Source organism: Cryptomeria japonica, chromosome 8 (assembly GCF_030272615.1).
Source record: "Cryptomeria japonica chromosome 8, Sugi_1.0, whole genome shotgun sequence".
Classification (NCBI taxonomy): domain Eukaryota; kingdom Viridiplantae; phylum Streptophyta; class Pinopsida; order Cupressales; family Cupressaceae; genus Cryptomeria; species Cryptomeria japonica.
In genome coordinates, this window is record NC_081412.1 from 668,685,984 (window position 1) to 668,704,540 (window position 18,557).

An 18,557-nucleotide genomic window follows, 5' to 3' on the forward strand; every position below is an offset into this window, starting at 1 on the left:
ACTTATTTGAGAGGATGCCAGTATAAGGAAAACGTTTTTCAACCCGAAATGCAATTAAAATCTAAGGTCAGGTTAGCAAAGAAAGATTTTATGGTGCAACCCTATCAAGAATTGGCAAAAATGGATGAGGAAGGAATGAATGAAAAGACAAATGGCAAAGGAGAATACCCGCATCCCTAATAATGGAAAGAAAAGAAGTATCTTCCAAGTAAGAGTTTATTATGGAAATTGAGCTTAAACGAGTTTAAACGACCAATAACTTTGTATGCGGGAAAAGCGGTGCAATGAAACGAGAATTACGAAATCAATGACTTTTCCACACACCAATGGGACTTTTGGTGCAAGTTATGGAGTTGTATGGAATAGCTCAACTTCCCAAGGGGTGTTCCATTGTTCTCTATCTCACAAGACCCCTCAAGCCAATGTCTTTGCTCTCAGATCACTTAGCAAAGTGACTTAGGGATGACAATCATGAGAATGAGGGATGTTTTTGATCAATTTATCATGAATGCAATCCTAATGTGCATGATATTAAAAGATGAACTAACTAACATGCATATGATGATAAGATGAAAGGATTAGTAACAAGACTATCCTAGCATATCATACTAGTGTACCATGATTATACAAATAAAGATGATTTGATTATTTCTATCAAAGAGGGGCTAAATGCTATATAAAAATGATTTATATGCTTAATAAAATGTCTAAAGTTTGATGCTAAAGACTTGGATGATTGAATGAGAAAATGAGGGCTCTATTTATAGGGAAAATAGGGCAATGGATGGTCAAAATTGAATAATCTTATCAAGGGCCAGGATTGAAAGTTATCAATCCATGTTTACAATTCTCACCAATGAAATGGTGACAATTGTCAACATAAGACTGCTTGAGAGGATATGTAAGAAGCATTAAATGCTTGAGAAAACATGATGGTTACCCTAGGAAGTAAGGGTTAAGGTTAGGTTAGGGTTATCCATTGGACAAAGCTTTTACCCAAAGGATAAATTCTTGTGCAAGGGTTAAAGAAATAACCATGGTCAAAGCAATGAATGCTTGATGAGACCCTATGGTTAGATGAGGGTTGAGTTAAGCAAAAAGTCTCTAACCATGCCACAAGGGTTAGTTAACCATTAATGGTTTGGGAGACTTTGGGGACAAATTTGTAAGAGTCCTTCCAAATTTGGGGGAACTCAACAAGTTAGTTTGTTGAAGGCATAAAGGCTTTAATGCCTTTGGAAGACTTTACTCCAAATTTGAGAAGTGACATCCTCAAATTTAGGGAAAGGGGATAATTGGAGGGTTTAGGCTAATTGATTATGATTAGATAGGTTCTAGAAAGAGGGTTAGGAGGCAAGTGGAAGATGTAAAAGAATGCAAGTGGATGGAGGGTAATTTTAATTAAAATAAATTGCTTTATTTCAACAAAATACATGCAAGTGGAGAATTCAGATAAATTAGATTTATTTATTTAAAGTGAATAATTTAATTAAATGTAAATTTAATTAAAAGGAGAGACAAGAGGTTTAATTAAATAAAATGATTTATTCAATTAAATGACATGAAAGGCTTAATTGAATTTAAATAAATAAATTGAATAATTTATTTAATTAAATAAAAGAATGTGGATGATTTAATTAAATTAAATTTAACTAAATAGAGAAATGAGAATAAAATGAACATTAAATATTCATTTAGAAATGTGGTCATTTTTATGTCTACAAACTTCACTTTTAGTTAGTTAATTTAATTTCATTGACACTCATATATACATCAAATTAAATATTTTTGATCTTTGATCGAATTTAAATAATTAGTGACTGCAATTAATTTAAGTTATTTAATTTATTATAAAAATCGAGTTTAAATGACCAATAACTTCACTTTTAGTTATTTATTTTTATTGACACTACATCAAAATAAATATTTTTATTTTTTATGAACAAATGTCCTGTAAATTTGAAATGAAGAACTCAAACAAAAATACTATCATTTTCATTTACTTGGTCCTAGTAACTGGCATTTATTTCCGCACCGCCTTCCGCACCGCCATATTGCGTAATACAATTTTAATACAATTTTAATGGTATTTAGTATTCAGTGTTGTTTGAAAATAATTGTGATAAAATATACTTCCTATATGTAAGGGTAGTAAGTACGCATTAAAAACTAATTAAATAATTAAATTAATTTAAATAAAAGAGTTGACGTTAAAAATAAAAATATTAAATTAAATAAATTTAATGTAATATCTAATTAATTTTTGAAACTTAAAAATCATTTTTCAGGTTCATTGTGATTTAAAAATCTATAAAAATAATCTCCGTGAGTATGGAAATGACCTAATGTGCAGATCTGGTTGTAGATCTGCATGAACAAACAAAAAAAAATTGACTCCCCAAATTCACATCCCAATCTTCTAATAACTAAATTTTGACAAGGAAAAGTAATGTTCACAACCTTTCTACTAAATTGCAAAATTTGTGTTCTCAAACAAACCCCTGGTTTGATTGATTTGACAGCTTTGAACCAAAGAAATCAAAGATTGTGGGCAGCAAGCAAATGTGCAACAGGTCTAAGGTGATGTATGTTGATGTAATATTTTAATAATGTTGTTACGATAAATGATACACTTTAATGATCCTTAGTTGTCCTTGATGATTTCAAAATGAGTGCAAATGTATGCTAGGTCAGTTCACAACAGCTAGTGAAAAAAGGTCGGTAAGATTTATTTTGAATATGAATTTTACAAGTCTAGTATTCTAATCCATAACTATAAAATAATGACTCAAGTAAAGTCCAGAACCACAAATTTGATCAAGATGACCAATATCTTATACTGAGTGATAATGAAAACGAGATGTATCAAAGACAATTTAATCAAAACAAACCCAAAACATTAAAAAAGACACAAGTATATAATACTTTCACCATTAAAAATTAAAATCTGAAAAATTAATGCCAACAAGCTCATACAGTCTAGCATCAACTCGACTTTTTCAACATAATTTATAGTACAGTAAAAAAAATGCCCGCATCTACAACAAAGCAACATATAGATACTCAAAATGAGTCAAACGAGCTTCTGTCATTGTCGAATCGATCGTCATGCCAACCTTGCCCACACTGAAGTCCTGTCTTGTTTCGTGGGATGAAATTCGCTGTTATATTGTAGTCAACCCGATCCATGTAATCCAATGATACAATGAACCAAGGCCGAGCCAAAAACACTATTGTCTATTCGGGAATCAGAAAGCAACGTTGAATATACCTTTTTTCAATTTATGATTCTATTGAAAATTATAAAACAACTGTATTCTGATTTTCAATTTGATTGATAATTACAGAAAACATATAGTCAAAGGCGCATTTTGATCCCTCAATAGACATTGCCGCCAAAAAATCTCCTTTAATTTTTTGGGCAGGGTTGCCCTGTTCCTTCAAAATAAATAGGAGAGGCTCAAGCAAACAATTAAAAATGTTCAAGCAGAAAATTCAAGAAATAAACAAGAAAATGAACAGCTTATATAATGATTTTCAAACAACCATCAAGCTCATCAATCGCCCACTGAGTACAAGGAAAAAATTATGACTTCCTCACCAAAATGGCATTGCCTACGAGTTATTTAACACAGGTAATCAAGAATATGATGTTAGAAAAGGAAATTACTGACCAATCTAGAAATAAAATACAGAACTTGACATATAAAAATCCCAAGCCAAGTAAGAAAAATCAACTCCAGAAATTACAAACTGTTATTTCATTGATCCACTGGAGTGTCCGTGAGATCCAATAAATTATAAGTTAAAGAGTTAAAACAAACCATGAACAAGTTAGCTCAACTGCACACGTGACGAACAATATGGTTTTGTAAACAAGTACTTTAAACTCATGGAATCTCAGTACGGAATCTGGGTTACATCCCTGAATCCAACTATTCTTGTGTTCAGATAATACATACATTTAATTCTTCAATACCATCAATCCAATCTTTCCCAATAAGCTACAATTATCTGCAGCACACACTAATCAAGTATGAAGGTAGTTCGCTGCCATCATCAACTCCAAAGTAATTTCGGGTTCTATATGGAATTCAGTTTCCTTCCCACTGTCACAAATTGAAAAAAAACATATGTTAACAAACTTGCAATAAGAGCAAACCACAAAATCTTAAGTTAGCTGATGGAAAGCATTGATATATTTTCTGCCAAAAGTTTGAGGTCATATACTACGTCAAATTTCAAAAATATAGATGCACCGTATAACTAAAAGCCAAACCGAATTTGTCCAAGCATTTTACTGTTTAGTGCTTAAGAACTTCCATAAAAGAAAGTATGCATCATTGTAGCATCCATTTACAGGGCATGACAAAACTGTAAAGGTAATTCCCTTACTCAGGTTTTAAAACATAGATAAGGAAAAAATAATATTATATTTGTATAAATAAAGAAAATTTTGATTTCGTTATTTCATTGTTATGACATTCTATCATGATTCAACTGTATAATTTTTTAGTCAAACTCATTAATCTCTTATTTGTTATTTCGCATCAAATATAATGCATAAAGATAAGAAATAAATATTGTACATTAATAAAATCCAATTGTAACAAAAGGGAATTTTAAAAACAATTATTTTACTTCTATTTCAGAATTTATGTAAAAAACTTATGATTGGTATTACAATAGTAAGCAACTAAACAAGCACTACCGTGATAAAAAACTACTTGCTATTTTAGGGTTGACCCAATGTTCTATACCAAATCATCATTAGAATAACACTCATCAGTGTTTACAATTTTCATTAAAAATTTAATCAATTCAAAGTTAAACTTAAAAAGATTCAATATCCTAGCCTGAACCATAAACTAAAATTTATAAATTTTCTCGTGCTTTTATTTTTCTTTTAAGTGTAGAAATGAGCCAATTAAAGCAACGCATAACAAAATTAAGAGCCCCTATTTGGAAAACATATGAACATACTGGTGGTGGATATTTGAGGTTAATTACATGTATTGGATTGTAATACTACTATGAACTATTATTAAACAGGGAATGCGGGAAATCACAAAAGCTATTTAGACACTGTAGAGATGTCATAGTCAAATTGGCATTGAATATGACTGACAGAGAAAACCACACTTAAAGCAGGCAACACAATAGCTAATGCAAAAGGATAAAATGAAATGCTTTTAAGACGTGAGACAGATAAAGAAATATGGTGGATGATTAAGCAATAAAGGGGAAAGGACACAAATCTCGCCACAGTACACAAAGGGAGATATTCAATTTTGAGTTTTAGCACAAAAGACACCTGTAAGTTTATTACATAAAGTGATTACTATGGCATAGGTTGGAGGTTGGTGCAATGCCCCACAATGGCACCCTTGTAGACCTAGACATATTTAAGATGACACATGCAAAATTTGGATCTCTTTAGTACTGTGTAATCAGACATAATCTGGGTTGAGCAAAAAATTCACGAATCAAAAGTGACATTGATTGGCAACATGTTCGACCTTATTATTAGAAAAATGAATATTAAATATTAGCTTATCAAACTATTATAATAAAAACACAAATAGGTAGGGGTTCATCCCATAGTGTCATGATTAAGTTGTGACATTGTTGATGTTGTCACCAAGGTTCAAATCTCCGCTGGGCTGTTGTGATCATGGGCTATGTGCCCTCGCCAATCCATTGTGCCCGGAGGTTTAAACCTTCGCGTTGATGCTGCAAGCATTTATGCCAAGAGACTTAGTGCTGACTGTTCTTCAGACCCTTTCTGGGCTAGTGTGCTTGTAGGCTTTGTGTCCTTGCTGGACTATTATGCTTGCAGTTCTGGACTATTCATGTTGATGCTGTGTGTTTATGCTGGGGATGAGGTCCCCTGTTTGTGGCCTCACCTGCTTGGGCTAGGCTAAAAATCCCATGCTTACTGACTAAAAAAGAAAACAGAAATATGTAGGTAAAACTTACAAATAGATGCCCGAAAATATTTTGATAAATAGAACAAAAAAATCATCTAATCAAAAGTGGAAATAATTTACAGGTGAAACCAGAAAAGAAATATTCACAATTAAGAATTGGCTTGTCACTGAATTTCTTTTGATATAATGCATGTAATAAAACTACCTTTTGAATGTTGTTTATAATTTGCTTAGAATAAGAAAACTATATCATTTATTTTTGCAATTCAAAGGCTTAAAATCCAAAAAAAAACATAATGAACGGGCTAAAGATACCAACCTGGCAAATTGCAATGACCAATAAAAGTACTGACAAACTTTTTCCAGAACTGGAGTACTTATTTCTGGAAACCTCACTTCTCCAAGTGTTGTCTCTGTAAAACCCCCTGCTTGCAGGAAAATTGAAAAATATGGTCTTGATCAAAGTTGGAAACTAAATCAAAATGACAGATCATTGGAAAAATTTAGAGACCCATGTGCTGCATAAAACTTAAAACGCAATACAAAAAGTAAACCATGATAAGAGTTAAAAAAAACTTATGTCAATTTGGATGGGTGCCTAATTTTTGGATTTTAAATCTTATAATTGACAAGTTTACCATATTTGTTATAGAGAACAAAGAAATTGGTCAAAATTTAACCACAAAAAGCAAAGCGTGACATTGAATTTTGAGTTTTCGCACAAAAGACACCACCAAACTGAAACTGTAAGTTTGTTGCATAAAGTGATTACTATGGCATAGGTTGGAGGTTGGTGCAGTGCCCCACAATGGCACCCTTTTGTAGGTCTAGACATATTTATGATGCTACATGATAAGTTGATCTGTTTAATTTGGTACTTGATAATTATTTCTTCATTTTACATGAAGACGTCATAATCCTATCCAACTCGTGCAGATCACAGGGGTCTATCAAAACCAAGTACAGTTAAGTGGGGTGCATCATTCCATAAGAAGGTAATTGTGTCAACCCAATAATGAGGTGGCTTTGGTGATAAAAGCATATGTAATGTCCCCTTTCTGTATTTTTTGAATATATGGATTTTTTGCATTTTCTTGAATGATTACAAACTAAAATAACAAGAGATGCAAACAGCTACAGTAATAATCACAACCGGTTCTCCTCCTCCCATCAAAATATACAGATTTGTCAATTTGAACTTCCACTATATACCAGAAACAAACTGGAAATTGATCAATGAACAATATGCAATACTGATCTAATAATATTCTGATATGGACTGCACGATATTAAGATTGCCATTCTTATTCAGCAATTCTGAGAATACAATGACATGCCTTACAAATACCTCTTAGTACCCAGATAGCAGTCACTGGCAATGGCTGGTATATACTGATTGCCCCTCCAAAATGTGTGCAGGTCTGCAGCGAATCCCCTAGCAGTCCTCCATTATTGTGCAATGAAATCATACGGTGGTGATTACGGCTTGTGTAGCTGCAGGATCAGCTTCAAAGTCTCCTCTAACAGCTGCGCTCACTAAAATATATTAGTTGCCCTTCTTATTATGTAGGTATGCTGTGATTTCCCTAGTGAATGTGAGGAATGCCACGGATCGTCAAAGGATTGGTCCAAATCACCAAATTAACAATGAATAATGGTGCTCCTTCAAATTTGCTTGCAAATCTTGATCACTCAACCTGAAAGTATGCAAAAAGTCTCCAAATCAGCTCATCATGCAACCCCCAAGTGGAATTGCCAATGCTAGAGACGGGTTTTCATCCTCACCTCCAAAGTACAGATCCAAGAGGGTTTTTATCCTCCAAGATCTCTAAAAAACAGATGAGGGTTTTTATCCTTCGATGCAAATTCTGACACAAAACTCCAAAATGAAAAATGCCAATTGAAATTGTGTTACCAAATGAAGCAAAACCAAATAAATTCAAGCGCCACCTTTTTAAACCTTTCCAAAACACTTTTCCTTCCAAAGTAGTTAATAATACTTTTTATAAATTAAGTGTTTAAAAATACTTTTATAAATTAATTATAATAATATTATTAAGTTGCCCCTTAAATACATAATTGTCAGACCCAACATAAAATAACATTATTATTTCTTTAGCTTTGGAAAGGGAACATGACAATCCACCCTTCTCAAAATTGCTTGCCCTCAAGCAATTGCAAATCCTAATGCTCAAGTATCACCAGACCAATACATTGAATTATATTGTAGTGTCCATAAAGTCTAGATCATGTGCTTGTCAAGTGAAACAACTTCCATCAAAAAACACTATAAGTCTACCATCTCTATTATCCATAACATTGTTAAACTATCCATATTTCTTCAAAGATCACTTTGACCATATGAGGAGAAATAATAGAGTAGGCATAATTTGCAACAATATAACTGCAAACCTTTGGGATGCCCATGATGAGATGCATGATTGTACCTTCCCACATTTGACTTGGATTAAACAAGCGATGCCACCAATTGAAATATGTTCTTTGGAACGATTACAAATAATGCCTTATTCCCAAAGGGAAACTCATCATTGTGTTTTTTTTGCACCACTTGACAACTCCTATGTGATGAAGAATCCAGAACACTTATTTGAGCTGCATAACTAATGCCTTGAGTTTCAATGGGTCCTACAATGATGTTGTAGGCTGTATGCTTCAAGATTTAGTGAAAATAAAATTGTATATAGGATAGGAACAAGTTACAACAGCCACAAATCACATGAAATATCGACCAAATCAATATTATAGCGGCTGAAATGATTGTTCCCATCAGCTGAAACCTTCTAACAACATCATCAGGCAATGGATCTCCCTCAAAATGTACAAACTTGCAGCTGTTCATGACCAATAACAGCGATTCCAAGTCTGATATTTTCAAAACCAGTAACGTAGCAATGGAACAGCAGCTGCAAAACTAAAAATTCCTAGCAAACATAAAAATTTTGAGCGATGTAGACGCTGCAAACAGCCATGCAAGGAATGAAAATACTCCATTAGTAGTCACAAACTGAAAAAACCCTCCTTCCGGTGACTAAAAACACCTGCAACATCATTTGTACGAGGGCAAATGAAGCAATGTGGTGGCCGATAATGGTGGTGACAGCAGCATCAAGGCTGGAAAGTATATTCATAACTGTCCTGAGTGTGTTTTCTCTATCAATTGATGGTAGAATGCTATCACCAATTAGTCCCTTCCTACCTTTTTGGTGATCCTTTGCACAGCTACCCAAATTTGAGGTTACTCAATGTTAATGCTGCATTACTCTAATATTCATGTGAAACTCTCCTTGAGATCTTCTCGTGGTGCTTCCAACTTCCTCAATAGGAAGGATACATCCAACACAATTCTCCCTTAACTCTTTATGGTTACCTCTACTCAATGGCAATCTGGGAAGTGTGACACCAAGCAACACGCAAGGCTATTCAAAAGTAGACCAAATATCATCGTGTGAATATATCGACCTATAATGTAATCATGGTTTCATGCTCCATGCCCTTAACCATGACAACTTTTGGAGCTCCCTCTTCAATGCCATGAAGTACTACCTCTTCCCAGCCGATTTGAATTTTAGATCCTAGTTTGATAGTTGAAGGTGAACTCTCCAAGTGAAAACAAGCATTGCACACCCAAAATCATGGCCATTTCCCCTAATCCCACAACATAGAAATCATAATGCATTTCATGCATTCCCAAGGTAATGTTGAGCTGCTTTATTATCTAAGTGTACAAAATGGTGAAGCCATCCACAACTATGACATTAAATCCCTCAAAAACTTTTGTGTCAAGTCCTCTCCTAGAGACCAAAACCTCATCTATGAAATTATGAATGGCTCCACTATCAATTAACACTATAATCCTTTGCCGAAGCAATTTACCACTAACTCTGAAAGGATGATACTTAGGTGCACTTGAAAGTGAGGCAAGAGTGCCTCTTGAAATCTCCTAAGTCCTCTTCTTGGGTTTCCCTATGCTCTATCTCTTCAATTTTGGGTTCAAGATCCTCTACTTTTGGATCTTCCTCTGGAACCATTTCAATGGAGGGTCCCTATCCTACCAAAACATAAATGTTCAAGCTCCAATGGCTCCTTGCAAGAGAAACACAATTTCTTCCTCCTATGCTCATTTTTTATATCTTCTTTGTTGAAAACTTTTTGGCATGTCTTTTGTACAAGGAACTTCCTTCAACGATACTTTCTTTTGCAATGCTTGAGATGGTTCCTTATGCTAAAATTTGTTTTTAGCAACTGAAGTCTCCAAGTTCAATGCTCTTTTGATGGCCTCCTATAAGGAAGCTAGATCAAAATCCTTTAAAAAACCCTTAAGAGGTTTAGTTAGTCCTCCAATAAATAACACAAGAAGTCTCCTTTCTATCACATTCAGTACCATCACAAACAATCTCTGAAATTCAACCGAATAATTTTCCACAAGTCTTCTAAGAGGGTGATGGTGGCACTGTGCCCTTATGTAACCATACCATGGTAGCACCACCCATGAGATACACCCTCCAAATGAAGGATAGCAAACATAATTGTCTCCTCTTCATACATAGGTTTTAATGAAAAGCATGTGTCCATCTTCTACAACCAAGCCCTAGCTAAAGATTTGTCTGACCCATCATACGTAGATATGGTAATCTTATCCAATCAATGTTTTATATTTTTTTGGAGCTGATCATAATGATATCTCCTTCCTCTATTTTATGCCCATTCTTTGTCCGTGAATCAAAGAACTCACCAACGGATACGTCATTTTGGATTGCTTGACTTAGACAATTAATTCTTCATGATATTGTGCCATATCATCTTCCATCCGAGTTGAAATTGTTGATCCTCCTCCAATGGATCTTCTTCTTTTTGTAGAAAATTTGTCCAGAAAGTCTTAGCAGGAGGGTTGATTGAAACCCTATCATTAGCTGAATTACTTCCTTCTGTAGAGTTCTAGATTGGCCTAGATGTACTCAAATAGTGATTCAACTCCCTCAAGGTTTGGGCTATATCTGACATATACTCCCTCATGGAAATTTGGATCTCCCTGCTGATTCCCTATTACTTTAATAATTTAATTGATAATTTCCTAGAAGTTTGTTTCCTCACTCCTATCTCAGCCAACCATACTTTTCTCATTTCTTTTCTCTCTAATAATATATGAATTCTCTATCACTTCGGTGAATCAAACTATATCTGCATCAAAAGATTAATTCTTCCCCCAAACAGACTAGCAAGATCAATGCTTTGATACCAATGTAATGTCCACTCTCTGTATTTTTCAAATACATGGATTTTTTCTTGAATGTTTAAAACTAAAATAACATGAAATGCAAATAGCTAGTAACAATATAGCAAGTTGGTTTTGCTCAAATCATGATATGCAGATTTTTCAATTTGAACTTCAACTAAATACTAGAAGCAAACTAGAAATTGATTAATGAACGATATGTAATGCTGATATACTAATACAGGTAATACTCCGATATGGACTACACAATAGTAAATTATTTAATCTTATTCGGCAATTCTGAGAATACAATGGCATGCCTTACAAATACCTCTTGGTACCTAAAACCACTATTGAACAAAGATCGGTGTGTAGGCTGCAATGACAGTTGTTGCAAATTTATATTATTGAAAATCTCAGTTAGATTTTGAAATGTCGCTTACAAAAGCATTCAAACAACAATCACAGAAAATGCTCATACTGCTGTAATGACCCTTCAAAAATCACAAATAACGATCACAGAAACATGCTCCAATAAATATATTTTAATTTCTGCTGACAACATACTTTCAAATGAAAAACTAATGAACTGATACAACTTACTGGATATTCTAGTATTTGAACTGCACACTACTGAAGGTCCTAATGACACAATATAACTCGTACTGCAGGTTGAAGGTTTTCATCCTCACCATGATTAATATCCATGCCTAAAAGGTTTTGTCTCCAAAGTACAAATGCTAAAACACCATATTCAACCTAGACAAGAAAATGGTTTGTTTGCAATATCCAGAATATGATCTCCTTTCTTCTTTCCCACCAGTCCTGTATAATCTTCAATTTTGGAGATCCTAAATTAATGGCAATCAGTTCCACAATTTGTGGTGTCTAAGTGACAATGAAATCCCCATCATTCATTAGCAGCTAACTGATAAATCAATCCCTCAAATTAAGGCAGTCAACTGGATAGTTAATTGACAAGTGTGAGACAGTCTCAGTTTCTTATTCCCTATAGTGTCCCCATTTTCAGGTTCTCTAGCAGTGCAGTTGTTGCTGACGTTCTGGGTTTGTGTCAGTTTGATCGGAGGAGTATTTCAATGTCGCCGATGAACTCAGATCGTCCAATGGAGTTGTGTAACACTTTATAGAGGGATTTTGAACAAACTGTCCATACCATAGTTTTAAAACTCGTGGACTCGCCACAGACTCGTGAGTCCATGGGAGCCACGAGTCGACTCGACGAGTCGACTCGCCGAGTCCTGGCGAGTCCATCTGAAAGACTCGCAAGTCTTTTGCAAGGACTCGCGCGAGTCTTTTGCACGGACTCGTGAGTCTTTCAGATGGACTCGCGCGACCCAGAAAAAACGTCATGCAAGCTTTAAAAGTGAGTTTTTTTTGTTTTTTTTTGCCTTCATTTGGCATAATTGAGGGAGTGAAATATCTCATGAAGGGTTTTTTGCCAATAGAAAAATAACACCCGACGCCTATATAAAATAATAAAAGTATTTTTGGCCTCGCGGGGCGCTGCCCCTCGACCCCGCCCTGTATCGCGACAGCGAGCGCGCAAGGGGCGCTGCCCCTTGACCCCAACTTGGGGGTGCTGCCCCCAAACCCCCATCAAAAAATATAAGGGGAAACTGCGCTGATGGAAGTAGTGAAAATTTAACCTCCGAGTTTGATTAGGCTCCATATAACAACATAATTAGCATTGAAGAAATCTGGGTATTTAGATTTAGTATTTCAAATTCATATACAAAGTGTTGTGTTGAGTGACTTTGGACACTTCATATCTTCAAAGAACTATGATGTTTGCGCTCTTTTGAGACAAATTCAAAAAAGATTCTCATGAATGGTAGTAATTTAATGCCTAAGGCCCTATTTATTTGCAACATCTTGCAATAAAAATTGTCTCTCAAGTACGTATCTTTTTATTTTTAAACTTTATACTTTTCATTCGCTCCTATTTATTATAATTTTATTGTTTATAATTGTGCCTTTTCATTATAAATATTGTATGCAAATTCCAATAGGTTGTGAGTTATTTGACTAAGTAGATTGAAGTACATGATCCTTTATCCACTTGGTTAAGCACAATCGATTGAGGGCAAACAAGCTAAGGATTTGATCATTGTGTCGTTCAAATTGCATCTCTTGTCAAATAAGAGACCTAATTACATGGTTGCAAGGAGACGTGTTTCCGTGTTTCCGACCCCCTAGGACATGTATCCCGTACTAGAGACATCTTGGAATCCAAGAAATTAACGACATATGTGACTTTGTTTTCTGATACTAATATTTTCAGTTTTAATCTTAGAAAATTAAAAAATTATTAAATTATATTAAAAAATGGCATCTCCAAGTACCCTATCTCCCTATCTCCATATCGATACCGGAACCAATCTCTCGTACTAGTCTCTTGGCAACCTTACCTAATTGTAATGAGTAGGTGATCAAGAATTGGCATCTAACTCCCAAGTGTGCCAACATAGACACTCTAGTTACATAGCTTGCTGAAGTCTCTATAGATGAGGCAACTTCTACATATGGCATGGCTAGTGGGAGCAGCATTGCAACTAATTATGGTTCAAATGAAATTGATATAAATGTTTTCTTTGATGCTCTCAATAAAGAGCAATATAAAAATTATTGAATCTTGATAGTAAATTTCATTTTTTATTGACATTTGACGAATCATTTGAATTATCAAATTGTGAATTTATGAGTATTTTCTTTCTTACAAATTAAAAGGTTTTTAAATAGTTAGTTCAATAATTTTGAGTGATTGTTATTTTTATTAAAAAAATAAAATTATTTTTTATATATATATATATACAAACCCATTCCTATACCCAAGGAAAAAATGCCATACTTGTTGGTATGTGCCAATGTGGCAACTGATCATATTGCTTGACTTAAATTTTGATGACTTTGACAACCGCATTCACCACCCCCCCCAAATCAATTAACAAGGGAGTGTACGGGGAGCAAAGCCCCTCTTGCAAGGTCTGGAGGGGTGATCCCCCAGTGATGCCTGAGAGTGGAGTCCATGGTAGGGGTATGGGGCAACATTCCCAAAGCAAAAATTGCCCATTATTTAATAAAAGAGTTGGTTGTTATTTTGGTATGTAAACCAACCTTTGAAAACCACTGAAAAGTCAAGAGATTGTAATTTGTTCTTTGCTAGATAATAGAAAAAATTGGATGGTTGTTTCTCTGTGGATGTAGCCCACATTGAATGAACCACCTTAAAATCTGTATGTTATTGTGAATTGCTATTTTTGCCTTTTATTCTGCATTATAATATTGTTTATTGCTTCGATTTGCCTAAACCCTAACAATACCAGTGTACCCACACCCCAAACACTTACCCGACTCCATACCAGGACCAAGAACTTAGCAATTAATAAATGATACTCTACTAATGGGTGCTGCAATTATCATATTAGAGACTTCTAGTTTTTAAATTATGGATACTCCTAGAAGTTAGCTTGAGGCTTGATAATGGATTATCCTATGTAAGAAAAAATCAATTGACTGAAATACGGGAGCTAATTCAGGGAAAACACCAAACTAAGAATTTTAAAAATTGGTTGTTGAGTCCAAGGGTTTGAGATCAAGTGGTTTTGCCCTACCCAAACAGGTGTCTCATCAAAGACAACAGGTATGTAGTTAATGTCATGTCCCCTTTTTCAATCTACAGCTATTCGGTGAATAGACTGTCAGCATAGGATTAACAATTAGATAAGCTGGTAATTGCTTTCAGTTTTACTTGTAAAAAAATCAAGTTAAACAAACATATCCACAAAATTTCTTTTTATCGAAAAGAAAAACATGAATATGATAATAACCGTAGCAAAATAATTGGATATGCTTCCAGAAAATGAGCTCTATTAGCTAAAGTGGGGGGAAAAATTGGGATGTAAAAATGTATAAATGGGTGCAAGGCTTGATGGTAGGCACTTGTTTACGTGCCCTAGTTCAACTCCCCTCACCGTAATAATGCATGATGGGGTACAATCGAATGTGGTCTGTGATTAGAAGTCTTCAAAAGATGTCCAAGCTTACCCAAGATTTAAAAAATAAAAAATAACACTAATTGTACGAAACTCCACGACTGAAGATATGATGTGAAAAAAGAAATTGAGCTGCATCAAGATGGGGAATGTGCATTCGAATATGACCTATGTTAAGAAATCTTCAAAATGCGTCCAAGCTTATCCAGGATTTACAAAATAAAAGAGAAAAAAATTGTCCCAAACTCCAGGACTAGAGAAATGGGTGTGTCAAAAAAATTTGCGTTGCATCAAGAAAGGGGTTAAATTGAGACCATAGGAAAATTCATTATAATAAATTCAAAAAAATAATTATATGAGCTTATGTGACACTTGCTTATTTAGCATTCTGTTGTATCCCAGAATGAATATATTGCTGTATGGATTGATAAAAAATGAAGTTGTCCACATGTATATTCCAATTATAGGGATACATGGAGCTGTGGTACAAGAATAAAATAGGGTACAGATAAAAGCATGTTTCAAGTTGAAATCCTTCAATTATAGGAATAAAATAGAATAGAAAAATTGTAATCTTTACGAAGCCAACAATAGTTTATGAGACAAACCCTGTCTTTCTAACTTTCAAAATTACAGAATGACTGCTACAAAGCTTAATGATGAACTCCCAGCAAAATGACCATTAAATGTCTGTGTAATGTAATGATAAACTTACCTATTAAAAAGTACACGATACATTTAAGTGACTTATAATGCACTCCACTCAAATTTAGTCAAAGCTATTCTGATTCTAAAATGAACCTTTCGTACAGTGCGATAGGGATGTGTTAGTCAATCACAGCCGTTTATTGCAAAATTGACGGTGTAAAACGTACGACATGTTAGTCAATCCGTACTGCCATTTTGAAACCAGAATAAATGCGTCCCTCAAATTTGTAACCTAGATTTTACCTTGTGACCAAGTTCAAAAGTAAACCTTACATGTGGCAAGGTTGTGATGTAAAAGTTTACATTATACAATTGAGTCCAACCCATGTTTAGAAATAACAAAAAAAGCGATCCAAGTTAGCCCACGCTGACAGCCCATGATTTATCTATCAAGAAAAATTTCACGAAGAATAATATATTTTGCAAGAAAAAACCTGCGAAATAGCATACAATCTCTAAAAAGGAGATATTGATTGTAAATACCCAGCGATTACAATTCAGAAACAAGGAAAATTAAGCTGCATGAAAGGTAATTACCTGTAGAAGTGAGCATATTCTTAAGGGTGTTGGAGACGAGAGCTGCCTTCCTATCAATGATAAATTCGAAACCCTCCGCACTGATGAGTTTCACTGTGTCCTCCTTCCTCATCCTTGTTTCTATCACAAATGGCCACACCAGATCCAATTTTGATCGCCCAACTTATTTGCAGGCACCCAGTCCAATTTTGGTCACACCCAATTCAATTTTGATTACCCCGTCGAATTCTGGTCATACCCACCTCAAATTTGATCACAACGAACAGGTTACTAAAGAATGGGTATGTTCCAGGCCTTCTGGAAGGCAGGGAACTTTTTTGAGCACCTCTGCGTAACAGAACAAAGGAAAGAAATAGTGTGGGCTAAACTGTTCGGGGAAGTTTTAAGGAGGACTAAAGATATTAAGAGGTGGATTTACAAAACAGGGGCAGGAGATTTTCGTTTGTTTTAGAACTTTTCCATGGTTAAATGTCACACTCGAGTTTTAAAAGTGAGTTATTAAGTGTGATCTAAGCTTTTGATTTGTCGGCCACGCCATGATGGAAATGGTGGTTGCGTTCATTAGCGTTCAGGGAATACGTGTTCTTTAATTATTATTATTATAATATTATTTAATGTTCGATCCATATGGCAACGTAGAATTTTTTCCCATGATGTTACCTAGTCGACATATGAAGTTTTAATACAAGGATTGTTATCTATTAGTAAAGTGGGTTTCCTATAGTGATATTGATTTGAGTGGAAATGGAGTAAGATACTTTTAAAGGAGACGTGGGACAAGATGGTGGAAAGGATGCAATCCCTAAGCTTGGTTTAGGCATGCATACACATAAGCACTCATTTAAGTTAGAATAAACAATTAGTTGGTGTTTGATTGATTGATAAGTATATATTTATTAATTATTGATTAAACTGGTTTTAAACATCCACTCACAAATTACTTTTATTTCAATATTTCTCCCTTTTCTAATGTGTGTTTGTTGAACCTGCATATTTTTTACCCCAAATATTGATTCAAAGTTTTTTGGTGCATGTTGATTGGGGTTGTTGATGGCTTGCAAAGACGTGCTCAGTTCTCAACGCACGAGAACACACCACTTCAGAGGAGGCACCCACAACTTCAGAGGAGGCTGCGGAAACAGATAATCACTTAGGTTGCAAGTCACATTTGGTAGTTAGGATTTGAATTGTCTCTGCATGATGCTCTAAGGTGAACGATTGTGGGAGAGTTTAGGGTATAGGGTGGAGTGATGGTCATAATAAAAAATGCAAATAGCTTTTAAGAAAGTTGCCCAAACTTTTGGATTTTGTAAGAGACTTTTGGACTTTCCCAAGGATTGTGGTGGTTGTGAGCCACAACATTTGCTATAAGTTTTTTTTTTTTTGGCTTATTTTAGCATATGCTACTTATCGTTGCTCAGATTAGACAAAACCTCCCAAGTCCTTCATTTTCTTGTTGTCCTTCTACAATATAACTTCACGCGTTGGCACATTGCTTGGTATTATTCATCTGCCATCTATGGGACATAGTCTTTTATCTTCTTTGCGCCTTATTTTCTTTTTAAAAGTTTTCATCCACCGTCTCTAAATCTACAATTTGATTAGGCTTAATGTTGCCATCTTCCCATTCTCTATTCTACACACCACACACATCTTCCTCATCTATGTCTTTTATATATGTGCAGACTATCTCTTTCAAGTCATCCTCCTTTTTTTTCAATGCAACCCTCTTTTGCTTTCTTTTTCTTTGTCAACTGCAAAAATGACACCCTTCTTGCTTATCCACCCTCACTCTCTACTATCTCCCTTGGGGGATGTTTTTCTCTTGTCCACAAAGTCTCTTTAATCTTCCTAGTTCTATCTTGTTTCCCTTACTCTTCCCACTTTCTTGCATAATCTTACCTTTCACATTAACTAGTGATTAAATTAACTTTAAACATCCAATCACAACTCACCTTTATTTCAATATTTCTCCCTTTTCCTATATCATGCACCCATTAAACTTGCATATTTTTAACCCAAAATATTGACTAAAAAGTTTTTTGGTGCTTGCTAATTGGGGTTGTTGACGGCTTGTAGAGACATTCTTGGTTCTTAAAGCAAGAGAACACACAACTTCAGAGGAGGCACACATAG

General features: G+C 34.7%; 1 protein-coding gene across 1 annotated transcript; it reads right to left on the reverse strand.

The window, feature by feature from the left end:
• Positions 1-3,746: 3,746 nt before the first annotated feature.
• On the reverse strand, positions 3,747-16,878 carry LOC131054842 (uncharacterized). Its single transcript, XM_057989460.2, has 3 exons — positions 16,422-16,878; positions 6,250-6,355; positions 3,747-4,109 (listed from the first exon to the last, which is right to left on the reverse strand). Exons 1-3 carry the CDS (start codon positions 16,531-16,533, stop codon positions 4,031-4,033), a joined length of 297 nt encoding a protein of 98 aa, XP_057845443.1. The 5' UTR covers positions 16,534-16,878; the 3' UTR covers positions 3,747-4,030.
• Positions 16,879-18,557: the final 1,679 nt, after the last annotated feature.

Bases quoted from the DNA above. Each gene is read 5' to 3' on its own strand.
- LOC131054842 (XM_057989460.2), bottom strand. From the start codon at position 16,533: ATGAGGAAGGAGGACACAGTGAAACTCATCAGTGCGGAGGGTTTCGAA. The intron at 6,356-16,421 runs GTAATTACCTTT...TCCTGCAAGCAG, and splicing joins GAATATGCTCACTTCTACAG to GGGGTTTTACAGAGACAACA. The intron at 4,110-6,249 runs GTTGGTATCTTT...AATTTGTGACAG, and splicing joins TGGTCATTGCAATTTGCCAG to TGGGAAGGAAACTGAATTCC.